The sequence below is a fragment of the Piliocolobus tephrosceles genome, chromosome 11, assembly GCF_002776525.5.
Source record: "Piliocolobus tephrosceles isolate RC106 chromosome 11, ASM277652v3, whole genome shotgun sequence".
Lineage (NCBI taxonomy): Eukaryota > Metazoa > Chordata > Mammalia > Primates > Cercopithecidae > Piliocolobus > Piliocolobus tephrosceles.
Genome location: NC_045444.1, coordinates 63,787,311 through 63,808,230, shown reverse-complemented (window position 1 = coordinate 63,808,230; position 20,920 = coordinate 63,787,311). Strand labels below are relative to the sequence as shown.

The 20,920-nt window shown below is 36.7% G+C and overlaps 1 protein-coding gene across 4 annotated transcripts in view; it reads left to right on the top strand.

Annotated features, from left to right (window-relative positions):
• PDE11A (phosphodiesterase 11A) overlaps positions 1 to 20,920 on the top strand; it is a 514,093-nt gene that overhangs the window by 307,194 nt on the left and 185,979 nt on the right. For all 4 annotated transcript variants that reach the window (XM_023212325.2, XM_026454253.1, XM_023212327.2 and 1 more), the window contains 3 exons: positions 7,596 to 7,671; positions 11,218 to 11,285; positions 12,230 to 12,322. In XM_023212325.2, coding sequence (XP_023068093.1) covers positions 7,596 to 7,671; positions 11,218 to 11,285; positions 12,230 to 12,322 — 237 coding nt within the window. The remainder of the gene's footprint in view (positions 1 to 7,595; positions 7,672 to 11,217; positions 11,286 to 12,229; positions 12,323 to 20,920) is intronic.

Here is a 20,920-nt window from a genome sequence, read left to right as displayed (position 1 = left end):
TTTGCAGATGACCTGCTCTTGTATTAGGTGACTTCTTAGAATGCATACTCTATTTACAAATATCTTCACCATTACCATCATTCTGTCCTTGCTTTCAAGTGGCATTGTACCTCTGAATTCAATTTTCTTTAGTTAGTTGTACTTTAGTTTATCATCTGTGACACTTTCTGCCCTTCTCTTCTTACTAGATTCTAAGAACACATTAAAACAAATACACTAATGCAAAACAAGCCATTATTTAGTCATTCTAAGGTATTATATTCTATTGTTTAATTCAATAGTTTGTATAGTTATGGAGAGAATTTTCAGAGCCATCACATGCAGTATTTGCTTTTTGCCTACAATAAGAATGAACACTTTGACTCAACATTTAAATAGAAAAGGTTCATTTAGCAAAGGGAATGTCAGAAGTTAACTAAAAAGTAGGGCAGGCCTTATGCATGAATGGGTTTGGTGGTCCATTTATTTGTTACAAATTCAGGAGAGGTAGGAAACCCATCAGCACCTAGATCTCCTCTGCCATGGACGGCCAATGCCCAGAGTTACACAATTAACACTAAGATGGTGTAATCTAAACTCTGTAGCTTGTCAGTCCCATGCAGTTCTTCCATATAAAGTTTTTCCTCTGATTTTTTAAAGCCTATTATAGACACCTCAATAGTACTTATCCTTGTCATGTAGCACTTAAAGATAATGGGGCTCCAGGCTCTGAGATTCTGTGACTGAGAGCGTTAAAGCCCATTTTGCCTGCCAGATCTTTGTGATGGAGCACTCCCGCACCCCCACAGTGGCTGCTGAGAGCTAGCCTGGCAGGAGAGGTCATTCTCTATTCTCTGTAACACCTTCTGGTCTATCAGTTATGCTTCTGTTACAAAGGGAAATGTGCAAAATTGAAAACATTAAGAGACAAAGCTCTGTGGATCAGCTGAAATTCATTTGCTCTTGTCAATCTTCTCTTAGTTTCTGTTACTTAGTGTGAACCAGTTTGAGAACCTTTCCTAAGAAGAAGGGTAGATTGGACAGTGGACATAAGAATTACAGATAAGCAGGAGGGGAAGGAAGGTTAGAGGTTAGAAGTTAGGGGGATTACTAAGACTTAAATAAAATACAGAATGGGGAAGCAGTGGGTAGGGAAAACAAATACAAGTCCCACAGTTCCAAGAATCCAACAGACTTTGCTGCATGGGCAGTGGAGAAAACGCCTCAGCTCCAAGCATGATAATTTATTTTGTCAGGAATTTAAAGAGTCATGTACAGACACTATTCTACAGGCCATTAGGATTGATCCTATGGGTAGGTAAGACAGGCCAAACTCAATTCTCTCTCTCTTATTTCATGGAAATCAAGGGACTGACTTGGAACATTGGCTCCCTCAGCTTGTCTGGTTACTAGAATTTCTCACCAATAGATTACTTTTGGGAAGAAAGTATTGCTTTAGATTATTGTTAAAGTTGTACATGTCTTTCTAGAGAAAGGAAATACACTGAACATTAATAAATAGTATTATATTATCACCAATTTATTTAACATTTCCTTTGACCACCTTTGAGAGACTGGAAAATATAACAAGTACATGTTGATGGCTCCAAGAGCTAAACCATCTTTAATTAGATCCATTAATTGGAAAGGCCCCATGAGGACAGAAACTAGGTAACATTTTTAAGCAGACATATCTTTGATTGGAAAGAACTAAGCACTCCCAGAAATATATTTAGTTTAACTGTTGCCTTCTAGAAAGGCTGCTTTGTCTCACATGGTCTAACTTTTGAGACTCTAATGGTGTGAATGTTAAAGCAAGAACGACCAAGCAGGCACAATAGAGCAGATTTTTTTGGCAGGTGTTCCTTTCATTATTAGTAATATTTGTATTTGTAAAACTCCTTACAAATTTTGAAACCCTTTCACACACAAATTTTCATAAAACAACTTGGAAAACAAGAAAAAGCACAAAGATGAGAATCAGCTGTGAGGCCGAAATATGAAGATAACCAATGTTACCATTTTGGTGTTCAGGAGATAAATATTAATGATAAAATTGAGGCATTGAAGCTTTGGGTGACTTCGTTGGGGTGGTGTGGCTGATGGGCATTTTTGAGCTCCATTGACTGATTTGATATGGAGAGTTGGGGTTATATGGTGAACAGGAATGATTCTTTCCTTTATACTTGCTTATTACTCTTTCTGCCTGTTTGGAATCTATTTAGACATCCTGTGCTTCTTTTATCTCCCTTCTCGTTTTCTTCCAGCCCCTGCAAAGGCTAAAATGAACTCCTGGGCCTTGCCTTTTCATATGGTTACATGAACTAACCAGGATTAGCACAGTTTTCCAGAAATAACAGCTGCTGCCTCAAATGGGCAATTATTGTTCCTAGTTTATAAATTTTAGATAATAAACACAGGTAATTTAGGCAATTTTTAGGGAATTAGGGAATTTCATTAATGATTTTTGAATTTCATTAGGGAGTTTCATTGATGATTTTAAAATGGAAAAATTCACTCTCCTCACACTCTGCCATCCTTTCTGGTTCTCCTCTCCCACCTAATTGGCCTCGTCAAGCATGTTGATCATCACCATTCCTTAGCCTCTCCTCCTTCCCTCAACCACGATGGAAACACTTTAAAGACACCCTTTGCATTCTCTGATGCTTCGCCTCATCTCCTGTGCTCAGTCCATATAAGACTCCAGCTCTGAATAGACGCAGCTCTGCTTTCTCAGTGTGACCTTCCTCTCTTCCAGGACTAACCACTTGAATTTTATTCCTGATCACATCCTTTCTTCCCTTGACCATTTTTGCCTTCAATTATCCCACTATGTTGCTAAATTCAGTAAGCCATTTTCAGTCCTTATCTTATTAGACTTTTCTATAGCATTGGACACTGTTGCTTCTGTTGCTTCCCCTAAGTTCTACTTAGAAAATAACTTCTTCCCTTATGGACAAATTACCTGTGTTTATTATCTAAAATTTACAAACTAGGAACAATAATTTTTAAATTCTCATAGCCAAGAAATTCAAAGGAAACTATTATGATCATAATTTTTCCAGGATCCTTCAATGTATGTAATATGCTTTTGTATAACCACAGGCATGTACACCATTATCATTTAATGTATTAAATATTTTCCATATGAGTAACTGTTCTTCTATAGCATGATTTTAATTAGATGCATAATATTCTGTTGTATGAATGTACTATTATTTACCCAACCAACTCCCTCCAGTTGAATGTTCGTGTTATTCTAATAAATCACTAAGATAAATAATGCCATGGTTCACACTTTTACGTGTAAAGCTATGTGCATAGCTTTGATAATTATCACAGGACAAATTCCTAGATATGAAATTGACAGGTCAAAGAGTAGGTATTTATACTTTTTAGGCTCTGGATACACATCAATAAACCTATTTCCAGAAAGGTTATAGAAATCTGTTCACACATTATAGATGCAGTAAAGCCTTCAGGTTAAGAGCATGAGCTTTGGAGTTCTTGTCCATCCCTGTCACTGATGTCACCTTTTTCTTCTAGCACTAAATATTGTGTTCCCCAATGTTCAATTTTTAGTCTTTTTGTTGGACAAGTTCTCTCTTGCAATAACCATGTAATTAACTTAAATCTTACCCATGCAATTAACACAGAGGACTGATGACTCCAAGATTAGTATCTCCAGCCCCTCCCACTTGTAATGCGTGTCCATTTGGAGTTCGTATCATTTCCCTCAAATTTCCTGTATTCCCCACTTCAAGGAACTCTTCCACGTTTACTCAAGCCAGAAACCTCAATGTTATCTATCCTCCATGGGGATGGGAGAGTGCATACTCCCACTTTCCCAGAATAAAAAAAACTCTTTGGGGCAACCGTAGTGCTTTAAAAGTGATGGGTAAACAAAATTCTCTTTTATTTAACTGGCGAACAGCCTAAGGTTTGTTTTTCTTACCACCAGCTTCTAAATAGTCTTTCTTACTGCATGTTCCTTTTCTTCTTGCCCATTGTGACCTGTCCCTCAGCTGCCCAGATTTCGTAGGAGAGGTTAGACAGGGGCTACTGTTGTCCCAGAGTTGGCAGAGACAATTGTGTTTACTATTTGGTGCTGCCTCAGACCCAGTGGTCTGTACAATATGTGACCCTCCCTCAGCAAAACAAAGCAGACCCAGCCATCCTAGTGCTGCTATGGCTAGCCTAAGTCTATAGATTATACCTTTCTAAAATTGGCTTTCTTCTCTTCATGCTTACTGGTATTGCCTTAATTCATATTTTATCCTTAGGGAGAGGAAGAAAACCAGTTTGTTTTTTTGGAAGATAACTTTGATGGATGTGTTTGCCTTTGGCTGTGCTTCTTTGAGCCAGTCTCTCTCATTCAAGGCAGTTAATCTCTGTAAGTCTCATCTGATAAGAGAGGATGATAACAGTACCTACTTCATGGGGTGGTTGTAAAAAGTATAGAATAATGCATAAGAAAGTGCTGAGCGGAGTGCCAGACACAGAGTGAACATCCAACAAATGTGAGCTTATCATCATCATTGTTGTCTTTGAAGACTCACTGTAAAGGGTCTCAAGCTGCTCCTAATTTCTCTAAACAGAGTTCGTTGTCTTTCCAATAGTGTTTGAACGTCCTCTACTTGGACACTTATTTTATCTCAATATTTCTATCTTTCCTAGACTGTGAGTAACTCAAGGGTAATGACTATTTGAATTCATTTTTCTATCCTCAACACTAAGCAGTGTGTCTGGTGCATAGGAGGTAGTAAATAAATATTTTTTGGAAGAGTACACTGGACGAATGATTTATGCTTAAGTTTTTGTTTCTGCGTCTGGAATTCTCAAATATCAATCGATGTAATTCACTCTGTTAACAAACTAAAAAAGGAAAAATCACATAATCTAAAATTACATGACTAAAAGGTATAAGAATTAAGGGATAAGATGACGTGATCATGTGGCAAGAAAACACTTTACAAGTAAGATATTAAAGTTAATAATTGAATGTAGCAAGATTGATGGAAACAAATTACAAGCATTAGAAAATAAAATACTGATGTCATTTACAATAACATGAAGTTTTTAAACGTCAAGATACAAATATAACAAATTATGTGTAAGAACACTACATGGGAAACTACCCAACTTTGCTAAGAGAAATTTTAAGAGCCTTAAAAATATTAAGAGATATTTATGGATTGAAAGACTCAGTTTTGTATAGGTGTCAATTCTCCCCCAAATTGTTAGATTCAAAAAATACCAATAAAAATTCCAGGAGTGTATACGTATGTGTATAAACTGCAAATTGATTCTAAAATTTGTATGTAAATGCCAGAGGTCAAAAATAGTCAAGACAATTTTGAAGAAGGACAAAGTTGGAGGATTTGCACTACCAGATACTGAGCCTTATTACACAACTGTGTTATTTAAGACAGTATGGTATTGGCATAAGGGCAGATACCTAGATCAATAATAGAACAAAGAGTTCAGAAACAGATCCAAATATATATGGACAGTTGATTAATGAAAGCGATGGCACAGTAGAGTGATGGGAAGAGGTATTGTTTTTTCCCTCAAAACAGTGCTGGAGCAATTGAATATCCATTTCAAAAAAAAAAATTTTGACTCCTAGCTCATATTACACATAAAAATCATTTTCAGTTGGATTATAAATTTAAATGTGAAAGTTAAAACAATAAAGATTCTAGGAAAAGCATAGAAGAATATCTTCATGAGGTTGGAGTACGGAAAGATTTCTTGAATAAAACCAAAAAAGTACTAACCATAAATTTAACAATTGAAATATTTGACTATATCATATTAGGGACCTCTGAATAAAATGACGCCAATAAAAGAGTGGAAAAACAAGCCATAGAATAAGAAAAATATTTGTAATACATATATCTTGCAGAGGGCTCTCATCCAGAATATAGAAGAAACTTTTACAAGCCAATTTTTAAAAATCAGACAACCCAACAGGAAAAAAGTCCAAAGTTCTGAACAAGCGCTTCATGGAAGAGAGTAGAAATAGATGATAAGTATATGAAAAGTTGCTCAACTTCATTATTCATAAGTAGGAAAATTATAAATTTATTGTCCAAATTTGGACACTTTTGAGAATGAAAGGCATATTATTAAATAATTATGTCAGGAAAACAGACTTAAACCAGGATTTATGATCACCCTAGTCATCAGAGATAATCAAATTACTTTCACAAGGAGATACAACCACATATCTATCAGAATTGTCAAAATTTTTTTTTAAAACCTGACAACATCAAATGTTGGTGATGATGTAAATCAACTGGAACTCTCATACACTTCTGGTTAGAAAGTAAATTGGTACAAGTACTTTGCAAAACTTTAAAAATATATATTTTGAAGCTGAACTTGTAAATAACTCAGCAATTTTATTGTAAGTATATGCCTATCAGAAATGCATATGTGCACTAAGTATGTACAAGGATTTAGGGGCATGGAGGTGGCTTCTGGGGTGGTGACAATATTCTATGTGTTGATCTTGGTGGTAATTGCGTAGATCTGTTCATTTTGTAAAAATCCATTAAGCTGCATAATTACAATTTTGGGGCCTTTCTACATGCATGTTAATCTTCAGAAGACATTGAAAAAGAGAAACTAACATATTGGTGCAATGAATAGAAGATATCTGGAAAATTAACTTCTCAAAGAGAAATGTCAAAAAGAAAAAAATCCAAATATAAAATTTAGCTGTGTAAATTAACTTTTAGTTTCAAGTGTTTAAAATATGTGGCTCTTGCCTTCAACAAAGAATATTTTAAAATATATTTTTATCTCAATATCCATGATCCAAAACCTTCATATCTTATTGTTTTCTCCTATTGTATCAGAACACTAGATTGACCTTCCTCACTGAAAATCAAGGTCATGTTAATTCACTAAGACCCTTTCACTCTTAGTGGTTTCGCTCTAGCCATTCAAATATGGACCATTGTTTTTAATATTAAATGGAGTTTGTTACTCAATGTTTGATGTTGATAATTGTACCTCTGTATTTTAAATGTCACCTCCTGACATCTTTTGGGGTACAGAAGGAAAATCCTCAAACCTCTACATCTATCTTACCTTTTTTGTATATAGATTTGACAACATACTTAATTATTTAGTAATAGTAAAAATATAGAGTATTAAAAGTAAATGCAAATATGACAGCATTATAGGCACAAATATGTTTTACTAACAAGTGTACCCAGTCAAAGATAAAAATTGATCACTGGTTTAATTAAAATGCTTTGAATACCCAGAGGAGAAACAGTTGCTGGAATTCTTGTCTGGTGGTGTGGTCATGACCAAGATAGTTTTATGTCCAGCTCTCTATGGCTGCAGGGATTGGAGGAGGTCATGTTGGTTTGGGATTTTTTTGGTTGATTAATATTTGGCTTGGGTTTGATTTCTTTAGGATGTTCATTGTGATGAAGGAGGCAGGTGAGTGAGTTTATGCATTACAAAATTAGGTTACAGTGTATAAAATAACTTTTAAAAAGTTATTTTTGAATATCTGTTATGAAGAATGGAAAAAAAGTAAATAAAAAATGAATAGTTAATATTCAATTTTAATTAACTTCTTTCTTGTTTCCTAGGCGGACCAGATATCGGGTTTTCACATAAGATCTGTTCTCTGTGTCCCTATTTGGAATAGCAACCACCAAATAATTGGTAAGAGATGACCTAAATAGTTAAACTGGTTGAATAAAGAAACAGAAATTTGCTTTAAAATATTCCCATATTGATCTAATTAAACTAAAGAGCTTCTGCACAGCAAAAGAAACTACCATCAGAGTGAACAGGCAACCTACAGAATGGGAGAAAATTTTTGCAAGCTACTCACCTGACAAAGGGCTAATATCCAGAACCTACAAAGAACTCAAACAAATTTACAAGAAAAAAACAAACAACCCCATCAAAAAGTGGGCAACGGATATGAACAGATGCTTCTCAAAAGCAGACATTCATACAGCCAACAGACACATGAAAAAATGCTCATCATCATTCGCCATCAGAGAAATGCAAATCAAAACCACAATGAGATACCATCTCATACCAGTTAGAATGGCAATCATTAAAAAATCAGGAAACAACAGGTGCTGGAGAGGATGTGGAGAAATCGGAACACTTTTACACTGTTGGTGGGACTGTAAACTAGTTCAACCATTGTGGAAGACAGTGTGACGATTCCTTAAGGGTCTAGAACTAGAAATACCATTTGGCCCAGCCATCCCATTACTGGGGATATACCCAAAAGATTATAAATCATGCCGCTATAAAGACACATGCACACCTATGTTTGTTGTAGCACTATTCACAATTGCAAAGACTTGGAATCAACCCAAATGTCCATCAGTGACAGACTGGATTAAGAGAATGTGGCACATATACACCATGGAATACTATGCAGCCACAAAAAAGGATGAGTTCATGTCCTTTGTAGGGACATGGATGCAGCTGGAAACCATCGTTCTCAGCAAACTATCACAAGAACAGAAAACCAAACACTGCATGTTCTCACTCATAGGTGGGAACTGAGCAATGAAATCACTTGGACACAGGAAGGGGAAAATCACACACCAGGGCCTATTGTGGGGACGGGGGAAGGGGGAGGGATAGCATTAGGAGATATACCTAATGTAGATGACGAGTTAATGGGTGCAGCACACCAACATGGCACATGTATGCATATGTAACAAACCTGCACGTTGTGCACATGTACCCTAGAACTTAAGTATAATAATAAAAATAAAAAATAAAAAAATAAAGATCACCTAGAGCAAAAAAAAAAAAAAAAGTAATGGCAAAAACTGCAATTACAAACTAATACAAAGTCTAATGAAAGTTCCCATCAGTACTTTTGTTTGTAGTAACAAAAAACTGCAAACAACCCATATGTCCATAACAGTAGAATGGATAGATTGAGGTATATAGTCATTCAATAGAATACCAACACAGTAGTGAAAATGAGAGTAAATTTTTGCTAGACAAACAATGTAGATTAATGACAGGAAAATTAAAAAAATAAAAAATAAAAATAAAATAAAATACTCCCATATCCTTTTTATGTGTTCCCTCTTTTTATGGCCAGGATTCATCAAAGTATGTCTCTCACTCTTGTATAATTTCATAAGCACGGACTGCTAATGAATCAACGCTCTCCACATCTTGAACAAATATTTATTAAGTTGAAAGAACCAATAAATTTTAAAGTTGGAGAGAATCTGCATTATCAACCAATAGAACTCTTTTATCTCACCCTGTGGAAATAGAGGCAGAGAGAGAGGGAAAAAAAGCCAGAGAGAGAGAGAGAGACAAATGACTTCAAGAAAGCCACAAAGTTAGTAGCAAGGTCAGGAATAAAACTCAGGTTTCCTAACTCCTAGTACAGACTTTCTTACTATGTTAATGTGTTTACATCTGTGCTTTTATACATGGTGTAAAGGAAAAGGAAGAAAGAACATTCTCTATTGGACATAATACTGAGCATCCATTTTCTGCCTGGGCAGTTCTGAAATAGGCCACATTTTCCTCACAACAAGGGAATCATGGGCAAAAACAGCTTCCAATTTTTCTCTTCCTCCATTCCCCTTTCCTTCTCCTCAAAAAACTCAGTTAGGAAAGCATCAAATTCAAGAAAGAAACCCAGGCAAGGAGAATTCATGGTTGAAATAGAGAAGTCATGAAGGATGGAGGAATTAGTTGAAATTACTGAAACACAATAAAAATGTGACCTTTTTCCCTAAGAGACATAAGAACACTAATTCATTTGGTAACTGATGCATCTATTTGCCTCTCTCTGCTTCCCCCTAAAATTGCCTGTTAAAGTCTAAGACACTGCTGCTTATTAAAGGATTTAGTATTCTGTGAGTGTTTTTAAGATCTGAATTCTGAGATAATTTTTTTTCATTAGCTTAATCTGCATATGAATATTGGTATGTTACTGAATATAAAGAATATTCTAAGATTTGGGATCTAAGCCAAATCTTAATCTAGTACAAAGACTTTAACTACATCATGCACAGAGTTTTAAATAAATTTATGTTTAAAGGAAAAGTCCATAGGAAACACCATGTGTTACCTGTAATCTCATAGTCCTACATTTCAATACTAAAAGTAAACATCCATTATTACTTCAAAATTAGGACTGTAGTTTGCCTGGTTACATGCTAATAGTTTTGTGTTTCATCATTTATATATATGTCTTCTTGCATATGATGACTTACCTTCCTGGTGGAAAGTTGGGTGTTTTTAAAAATACAAGCATACTTTAGAATTACAGCTAGTTTTGTGTGTGTGTGTACTAAATGGGGACACAGGCTAATGGTTTTCAAGATAGTTGATTTTTCTTGTTAAACTTGTGTATTTTGAAAGTCGTGCCCTGAAACATCTGATATAATACCAGAAGTGAACTTTGGAAAAAGTAATCACTCATAAATTAAGTTTTTTAGAACTATATGTACACCCTGGTAGCAGGAAACAGAACTGACTTTGCTTTGAAGGTTAACTGTATTATATCTACTTTTATTGCTTGTAGTAATTCCTAACATTTCTTGAATGTTTATTCTGAGTGAAGCAATGCGCTAAATGAACATTCTAACATCTCATTTAATCTTCACAACCCTTAGTTAACATTTTAATCCCCATTTTACAGATGAGGAAATTGACTGCTAAAAAATTTAGGTAATGTGCCCAGGGTCACACACCTGATGGTGGAGTTGAAATTTGAACTCAGACCGTCTAAGTCCAAATCTGATGCTCTTAATCACAATGTCATACTGCCTCTTTCAAGTATTGTGCTTCAGATAATTTTATATATGTATATAACTGAATACACACACATATTCAGCTACATATATACTCAGTTGTATATATAATCATGTGTGTGTGTATATATATATACACACACACACACATACATATAATATATGGGGGATATATTAGAGTTACTGTAACTAGTCATCTAAAATCAGATTAAAGCCTTGATAGAACTCCAAACTTTACTGAGATCTAGCCTAAATAAATGGGCCTTAAAGAGAGACTGCATTGTCCTACATCTCAGATTTATTCTCATGAAATCGGCAGGCACTTGAGAGACCAGAGTTTAAAGTGAGTGCAGTTCCCTAAAGAAGGCATAGAGTTAGCTGTGGCTACTCTGTTAGAGAAACACAATGTCCAGTCCTAAAAATGACCACATAATCCACTCTTTCCCCACAGGAGTGGCTCAAGTGTTAAACAGACTTGATGGGAAACCTTTTGATGATGCAGATCAACGACTTTTTGAGGTAAGAAAATAAGTTAATAAACCAAGGTTTATATGGAGTCGTCAATAGCCCCCTGGTTGCAGCCTGCCCAAATTCGAAAAGACAAACAATTATTAATCAATTATTATTATACTTAAATGGAGGGCAAAATTTTCAGGAAGATTTAAGGAATATGTAAATGCTTAAGTGAAATTTGATCCTATTTTTTACGAACTGGATTATTTTGTAACCATCCATTATTTTTATCCTAATTTTATTACAGAATTACCCTCTCTTTCCCCCAAAGTGTTATTTTCTTATTTTTCTCTTGCTTGTGTGTGTTCAGAGTCATGAAACCCTGAGCCAGCTCTGCCAGGTGTACTGTCCTCACATTTCTCTTGTTTACATGCTTCCATTAATTCACTCCAGGCGCTCTAGCTGGAGAAGTTAGCCTTGAATGGGCTTCCTCATAGACTGTACCAGTAGCCAACATGAAGACCCATGATTATCTTTCTTTAGTCAAGAATACCTCATAGCTTCTTTATTAATGGTTCTAACTCAATCCTCCTTCCCCTTAACCCTTACCTTATGGTTACATTAACTTGGTTTCTTTACCAAAGTATTTTATAGCCTACCGACTAAAAGAGGTTGCTTTGGTTAAATAGAATGGATTAACTAAAATCAGTCCACAACCTAAATAAATTAAGAACCCATTTAAACAGACTGTAAGTATGTTTTTAAACATATGAAGTAGTTTCTCTACAATGACATTAAATTCATAATTTTTCCTTGTGTGCAGTGTGAGCTATAAAGTTGTCATATAACAATAGTAATTAAGAATTTTAATGTGCCTATTTTCCCAAGGCCTACCTCTGTGTACAATAAGATTGCATTTTCAGACCCATCCCTGGTGACTGCCTGCTTTCATATTAGATTTTGCCAATGAGTTGCTGCAATGTTTAATTAGCAGGTTCGCCCTTTCCTAGGCTTTTGTCATCTTTTGTGGACTTGGCATCAACAACACAATTATGTATGATCAAGTGAAGAAGTCCTGGGCCAAGCAGTCTGTGGCTCTTGATGTAAGTACAGTATTTATGTCAAGTTTATATGCTGTCAGCTCTAATTTTATGCGAGAAAAAGTTTCCCTCGTTATGGGGCTTAATTTCTCAAATTTTAATTATCTATTCATTGGGCCTTAATCATTTTAGGTTGTGGGTTTAAATCTCATGAGGTCTGGAGAAACACAATGTTGCATATAATTTCAGGGGTTCAGAGATGCCCTGAAGCCCATTCATATAAGTACTATGTTTAGATGTATATTTTTAAAATTACATTTATTAAATAGTGACAATCCAAAGATAATTTGGCAGGATTTCAAATTTATTTTAAACTTAGATTTGAATATATATAGATAATCTATAAAGTCACAACTTTTCTTATCATAGGAGAAAACTTCACTATGAGGATATATGACCTAGATGGGGAAAACTACTCTTGTCATTATCTGATTCCCTTTCTTCCTCCCTGCCCCAACACATGTCCCATCAAGAACCTCGACTTGTTCCCATATCTGCACACACGTCCTCTCAGACACTAACTTCCAAAAGAGCAGTTGTAATCTCGGATGCTTATTTTGACTCAAGACTTATTTTTAATCTAGCTTCTGCTCTATAGACTTTTTTTTTCTGAGTCTCACTCTGTTGTCCAGGCTGGAGTATGGTGGTGCCATCTTGGCTCACTGCAACCTCCATCTCCCGGGTTCAAGCAATTCTCCTGCCTCAGCCTCCTGAGTAGCTGGGATTACAGGCATGCACCACCATGCCCAGCTAATTTTTGTATTTTTAGCAGAGATGGGGTTTTACTATGTTGCCCAGGCTGGTCTCGACCTCCTGACCTCAGGTGATCTGCCTGCCTTGACCCCCCAAAGTGCTGGGATTACAGGCATGAGCCACCACACCTGGCCTGCTCTTTAGATTTTGCCAAAGATTTTCTTTATATCTATGAAATACTTACTAAGTAGGCAAGATAAAATGTCAGTGCCAAGATGAAAGTATATAGAAGAGTATGATATAATACACATGAAATCTTCAAAGTATTCTATGTGTCAAGCTAGATATAAGAAGTAGGCAAACTGGTGTTACCTGCACTGCTCTGATTTGAGATGTAAAAGTTGTAAAATTATAGTTATCTATCTATATGCTTTTAATTTTATGGCTAAATCATGAATTCTAGAAGCACGGGGATTTTTATTTGCAATGCCTAGCAGGGTGCTTAGCACAAAGGGGGGATTTATTGAATAATTTTTTAATGGAGGGTGGGAGGGAAAGAAGGAGGAAGGAAAGGATCCCTTCCCTTGGTAAGGGATGCTTTTTGTTCTTCTGAGACAGCCCTGCTTTGTTTATATGTAATATCTTTTTATAGTAAGGAATAAAAACAGTATCTATAGGATGAATCAATAAATGAGTGAACTGTAAATATGCAACCAACTGATGAGAATCATTAGTAGAGCATTAAGGGTTGTGTGCAGAACTGTTTTCAAATCCTGGATCTGTCACTCACCTCAACTGTGAGAATTAAATGAGATGAGGCATGTGAAGATGTTAACAAGCATTCAATAAAATCATAGCAATAATACTATTATTATTTGCAGTAGTATATTTATTACTGAGAAATCACCATGGATTGGGGGGAAATAGCAAAGGACAGGAATTTAGAACAGCAAATGTTGAGTTATACCTCCTTCACCATCATCAAATTCTCATCTCCACAGTGTTGCTTCACCCATTGTTTTTCAGTACCTGCAGCTATAAAAGGAAGGACACACCATACACTAGTCCCATCTAAATCCTACTTCATTATGTCACAGTATAATTAACACACAAAGAGAAAACATCTTACATATGCCCATATTCTCACTCCTCACCTACTTCTGGCACATCATCATCCTCTTGAGAAGGAGCTAGAATAACTGAGTTCCAGCATGAATGGCCATTTACCCCCAGATGGGAAGATTCAGTAAGAGTTATCACTCTTACTGGCACTACCCCTACCCCAATGAACCACAGTAACCATTACCTAGAAAACACTCATGTACCCTAGAATTTCTGGCCATAGTCTCCTTACCCATGAATTGCTTATTTCGGTTCATAGTGAACACCTCGTGTTTATATAACTCAGATCCCTCCATCCTTAGACACAAAAATTATTACCGACTCTGACAAATCTCAGCCCAACTCTTAACCTTGCCACAATCTTAAACTTTCAAGAAGTTGACTTATAGGTGTTGACTTGTATGTTCCACATGCTTTATTTTGTGCCAGTGTCGAAAGTGGCATTCCCAGTCAGAATTATGGCGTTGCCATCTCGCTCTCACCGCTTCCACTCTCAGCCAACTTCCACCCCACCGAGTATGAAATTCTTGACACTAGTGATCAGGTGGCATCCACCCCACTCCCTGGCCTGGGAATCCATATGCAAGAGTATCTGGAAGGATTTCTTACCCTGAGGACTTTATAAAGACAAAAAGTGATTTTTGAGAGCCACTAAACCCAAACTCAGGAATGAGATATACATATATTACAATATACATCAACTTCTGAATATATATTTTTAAATGTATTTATATATATTATATATGAATATGTGTAAGTGTAATATTTTTCTAAATATTTCTGTTAAAAGTATGTATTTATAACTTGCTTAGTCCCATAAAAGATTTGAGCTACTTTATGAGAATATAAATGATCCAACAAATTTTTAAAAAAATAAAATAGTAATAACAGAACTGAGAAAGAGAGAAAGCCGGGAGGAACAGAACCAAATGCCATGTTATCCTTCTATCATTCCTATCCCTTCTTTCTGAGATCCTGGGCTAGCCCTTTGCCCTTTTCCATTGTGGCTAAGGAAAGATTCCCCACTCAGGTGTGCCCAGGTTCCTCTTCTCCTTGTGTGGTTTCATTTTTGCTTATTCTCCTCCATTATTGTCCTCCTTGACCTTGACCCCAAAACAGCTGTGTCTAAATGTAGCTCTTTCAGTCCCATAACCTTATTGCAGTGTCTTTTTTTTTTTTTTTTCCAGTTAGCAACAAGAGTGGAGGGAAATAATCCATTCCACAGCACTCAGTGACAAAACCACCCTAGAATCTTTTCCTTCCTTAAAAAGGGAGCACAAGTAGTTCATGGCCTAGAAAGTTAATGGGAATATACGTCTTGCTGTGTTCTTCATGAGACTCAAGAAACAGCACCACACTGTTCTCTTCTGTCTTTTAAAAATCCTATCCCCAAAGCATTTTTTCATAAAAATACTTCCCTCTGTGGTACATCCTCTGAAAGTAAATATTCTCCAGATAAATTCCCAGGAAAGACTAATAATCCCCACAAATGGGGCAGAGTCTCTAAAACACTCAGAGCTCACTGGAAGTACACTTAAAAAAAAAGATAGGGCTTTACCTTTATTTTTTTCTCCCAAACAGCCACTGATTTCTGTATATTTATTTAATACTGGCTCCTTTTCCTAATGATTTTGTTACCGGGAAGTACAGGAATCCTCAGTTCATGTCTTACTTGGGAGAAAGAATTCAGCCAAGAGACCAATTAGTAATGTAAGCAAAAGATCTATTGAAAGAAAATAAAGAGTATAGAGTTTGTTGAGGGAAAGACACTCCAAGAGAGGAGCAGGCTGGTCCAGCTGGAGAAACAGGAGTAGCAGCAGCAAGGGTTACGTAGTAGCAGAGACAGTGCATGCTGAAAGATGAGGCAGAGCAGACTATTCAAAGGGGAATGAGCCAGCAGCAGCCCCAAGAGTTCTGTATTGTGGTTATTATGGCAGACTGTTTCTTCAAGCTTCTGCTTCTGCCTCAAGTCTCCGCCTTTGTCTTTGTCTAGTTCCCACTTCTGCCTTAAGTTCCCACTTTTTCCCCCACCTAATTTCTACTCCTGATTTGTGGGATTCCCCCTTACTGTTAGTTCACATGTATGTGCAGGCCAGTGTTGGATACAAATTCTATATAATGCCTGCATTACTCATTATCCCCACCCAAGGAAAGGTTGGAAAGTGGTTAAATCTGTACTTATTCCACCTGTGTATCTCTTAGGAATTTCTCCTTTTTCCCTATTTCCCCCCTTAACAGCATGTAGCTAGCTACATTCTGACAGGTTAATTGCAGAGTGAGTGATTACTGGGAGTCTTAAGGGGCATCTCTTTCTGCATAGGTATTTCCCTTCCTCTCTGCTTATAGTTAGGATGCATGTTTTGGGTGGTCTCTGGGTTATGAGATTTTTCCAAACCTCCCTTTTCTCAGGGCACTCCCCTTCCTGCTCATATCTAGCTTATCCACCTGCTCAAACAAGTTGAAATACCACATTAAATTATATAAATTCATATATATATATTTTTTTAAGTATATTTCTTTACATGTTACTTTGTCCCATTGATCTACCTATTTCCTAACCAGAACTTCATTGCTTTAAGTACACTTTTAATGCAGATCTTGCTTTCTATCAGTATCCCCTGCAGAAGGAGGTTGCTGACTTTGTCCATGCAAAAGGCAGTGTAGGGAGAAGATTTAAAGTGTTGATTTTAGTATTAGCCTGATCAGTTAGTTAGGTTTGAATTCTGGCTCAGTAGCTATTGACCTTGGGCAAGTGACTCAACCTCTCATCTTGTTTTATTCACATGTTAAATGGGTATAAGAAGTCTTGTTTTCCCCATAAATATATACATCTACTATGTACCTACAAAAATTAAAAATTAAAAAAAATTTCAAGCCTGTTTTAATAGTTACAAAAAAAAATACAGGGAAAGTGTTTAGAAAGAGTGTTTAGTTATAATTAGCACTTAATAAAAGTTAGTTGTTCTTACCACCCAGTGCATTTGGAGTCCTTAATCCTCACTGAGTTTTGTCTACTTAGCCCAAGATTTCTTGTAAGACTATGCTGACTGGGGAGCTATAGTTTTTTTCACCTGTTTTATCAGGAAAATCACTTCCTGCTTAAAGTCAGAGCTGAAAACAGAGTGCCTCTTTCCTAGGTCTTTGATACATGCTGTTTAGTCACACCACTGAACATCCCAGAAGCATTGCAAGTGCAGCTGCTCCGGGGCGCTAGTGTTGGCTCAATGCAGGCCCATTGTCTAGAGCTTGTTACTATATATGTATCTGCAGAAAAGTCTAGGCCATAGAAATACAAAATTTACCATGTCAGAAACAGAACAGGTCTTTAAAAGCTAGACGGCTCCAAGGACAAAGCTTCCCCAAAAGACTTGCCAAGCAAGGCAGTCCTTTCCCTGTTGTCACGTATTGGCAACTTCAGCTCATTTCATCCATAAACCACACATGGTGAGAAATAGAAATCTAAGCATATAAAATATTTTCTACTGTTCTGGCCTTTAAAAACTGGTGTGACTAATACATTATCCAGCTTTTGTTTAACAATTGAATTATCAACTCATTTATTGTGATGACTGATTTTCTTAATTTCTTGTAATTTAATTATACAATTCTATTGTTCAAATCCTTTGTCCTAAATACATAAAATTAATACTCTAAGGCTCTTAGAGAGCAGAAATGCTCTTAAAGCTGAATAATGGGACAAAGAGGGGAATTTGCTATCATTTGTAATAACTTTAATTTTATGATCCTGATTTCCATTCTGCATGACCAAGAGCTTCAGAAGAGCTATGCTAATGTATGTTCACATTTTCTGAGAGTAGAAATTCTTAGGTAAAAGGGGGAACCTTTTTCTGAAAGCCACAATCCTACCTAAAATACAAATGTAGATGTAGAATATAACTTCCTCATTTTGAACATCAGGAATTGTCCTTTGGGGTGTCTTTCACAGTTATTGCAAATGAAGCCTTACCTAATACTGAAGAGAAATTTGCCAGAAAATATAATTCTATGTGCTAAGGGACACTGCATACAGCTTTAGGATCAGAAGAGGGAAGAAATGAGGGTCAGACAGAGAGTAAGAAAAAGGCATATGCAATCAGGATCCAAGCCCCATTTATTCTACCTCCCCAAAGCCTCTCCCATCTATTTCTGCCTTTCCAATTGCGACAGCAACCATCTTACTTAAGGACTCCATTACCTCTGCGCTGGACAATTGCAATAACCTTCTACTTGTTCTTCCTAAAACATATTTTAGATTTCATCGCTCACCCACTCATAGACCTTAAATTACTTCCCCATTACCTATTAAAGTACAAATGTCCTGGACTTTGAAGCCCTCAGAAATCTCATACCAAGCTATTTTCCTACTCCTGGCTCTCATTTCTCTTCTTAAGAGTATTATATGCTACCTACAAACTCAATGACGTCATAATCTGAAGATCAGCTACCTGTTTCACTGCCATCTGATCTCCACTCTAACCTCCCCTCCACTTTTGTCATTCTCTGTTCCAATTATGCCATATCCACTCAAAATTTTCCCATCATTCAAAGCACAATGTAAATGTCATCTCCTCTATAAAACTCCTAATCCCTAAGTTTTTTTGTTCCTCTGTTTGCCCTATATTGTCATTAATTATGAGTCTGTATGTTTACCTCTGCTAAAACCTATGTGCCTTGAAGTGTGTGATCATGTCTTATCTGCTTTTATTCCTTTCAGTATTCTATATATAATTGGTACTCAGTAAAAGCATATTGAATAAATGAATGCATCCCACCACAAATAATCATTTTGTCTGCCACGGCAACATTCTGGAATGGAAAAGCTTGGGCTATGTTGGGAGAATTGACAGTCACTCTTAGTGGCAATCTTGCTGACCACAGACTGGCATAACATCACCTCTGTATTCCTTTCCTCCTTCATCAGCCATGGGTGCAAATACAGAGTTGCTTTTATTTGGGGAGGATGGTAGACCTCTTCCTAGATACCACCTTCCATGGGATATATCCTTAGATGAGGATGAAGAAGCCAATCCGACTTCCTGAAGGTAAGGGAGAAGGAGAGAAGTGGAAACAGTGATTCTTTCATCAGGAATCTTCTAAGCTCCCAGGAAAGATTTTCTCTCACTGGATGAAAGGGCTGGACTCAGAGGCTAGAAGTAGAATGCCATTTCATTCTTTCTCACTCCTCTTCCTTTGAACTTACTCTGGTAAATCAATCATCCCCATTCCTGTATAAACTCTCTAGCACCATTCCACCACTTTTTTGGCACACACAGATGTTAAATTGTCTCTGAGCTTCTTCCCTTCCCCTCATTTAGAAGCCTGTAGTCGGGAGAGAGACACAGTCATAGCTTCTTTACTCTACCTCACTTCACCTCATCTCCCAATTCAGGTACAGGGTTCAAGAGGGAGGTAGGATGAAAGGGCAAAGTCTTATGATTTCCTAACCTGATTTCAGGGCCATCTGTGAGAGACACCAACATTTTCTTTTTGTAATGAGCTGCTTTTCTAAATTCTTCAGAGAACTGCCTGGCCAGGAATCTCCCGTTAGCAATTACTTGTGGGTTTGCCTCTCCTGACTGACAGCTTATAATCCATTCTCATTCCTGGCTTCCACTGGCCCATTGTGACCCTCCCTCTGTGGGGGCCAGCTCACTTCTCTAGGCAGTCCTGTTGGTGAAGGTTATTTTTTGTTGTTTTTGTTGTTGTTGTTGTTTTAAAAGAGTGGTAAAATAAACACATGAAATTTATCATTTTAACTGTTTTTAAGTGCAAAGTTAGGTAGTATTAAGTACACTCACATTGTTGTGCAACCATCACCACTATCCATCTCCAGAAATTTTTATCTTCCCAAACTGAAACTCTGTGCCCATGAGACACTAACTCTCCACTCCCCTCTCCTCAGCCTGTGGCAACTGCCATTCTACTTTATGTCTGTGAATTTGACTACTCTAGCTACCTCATATAAATAGAATCATACAATATTTGTCCTTTTGTGACTAGCTTATTTACCTTGGCATGTCTTCCAGGCTCATTAATGTAGCATGTGTAAGAATTTCCTTCATTTTTAAGGCTTGAATAATATTCCATTGTAAGTATATACCACATTTTGTTTATCGATTCATACACTAGTGGATACTAGGATTGCTTCCATGGTCTGATTATTTTTCATGGGTCTTTTTGGGTCAGGGGAAAACTCACTCAATTTAATGAGTCTTTACTCATTAAATTGTACAAACACAGGTCCCCTCAATGTAGCACTCCACTGTCTTCCCTCTGTCCACTAACCTTTACAATTTTTAGGTATGAATCCGCTACCAGTGTCTGCTAGGATGTCACATCCTGGGGAAATACATATTAGGTTCTCCAAGTAGTTCTGTAGAAGGAAGCTTTAAGAAACCCTAGCTAAGAAATCTTCCATATAAGGCTCTCTCATAAACTGTTACCCTTTTCTTACACAATTCAGAGATAAACAGTGAGCAGCTCAGCTTGGAGGAGGTAGAGCTAGTTTGGGACATTTTCTTTCCAAGTCCTGCATAGATTACCCAAATGGCTTAGCACCTACCTTTAGAATATAGTACCTGTTGTTCTAAGTTATAAACTCAGAAAGAGTTCCACTTAAACATCCTTTTATCTCCCAAAAAATTTTTTCAGACCAAGTTACTGTCAGACAATGATCTAGTGATTGTCTAAATGATAACTATCTACTCATGTTAATTCACAGGTACAAGGAATACCAAGCTGTCCATTAGAAAGCTAAATGTAACATGGCAGTAGATACAGAATTGT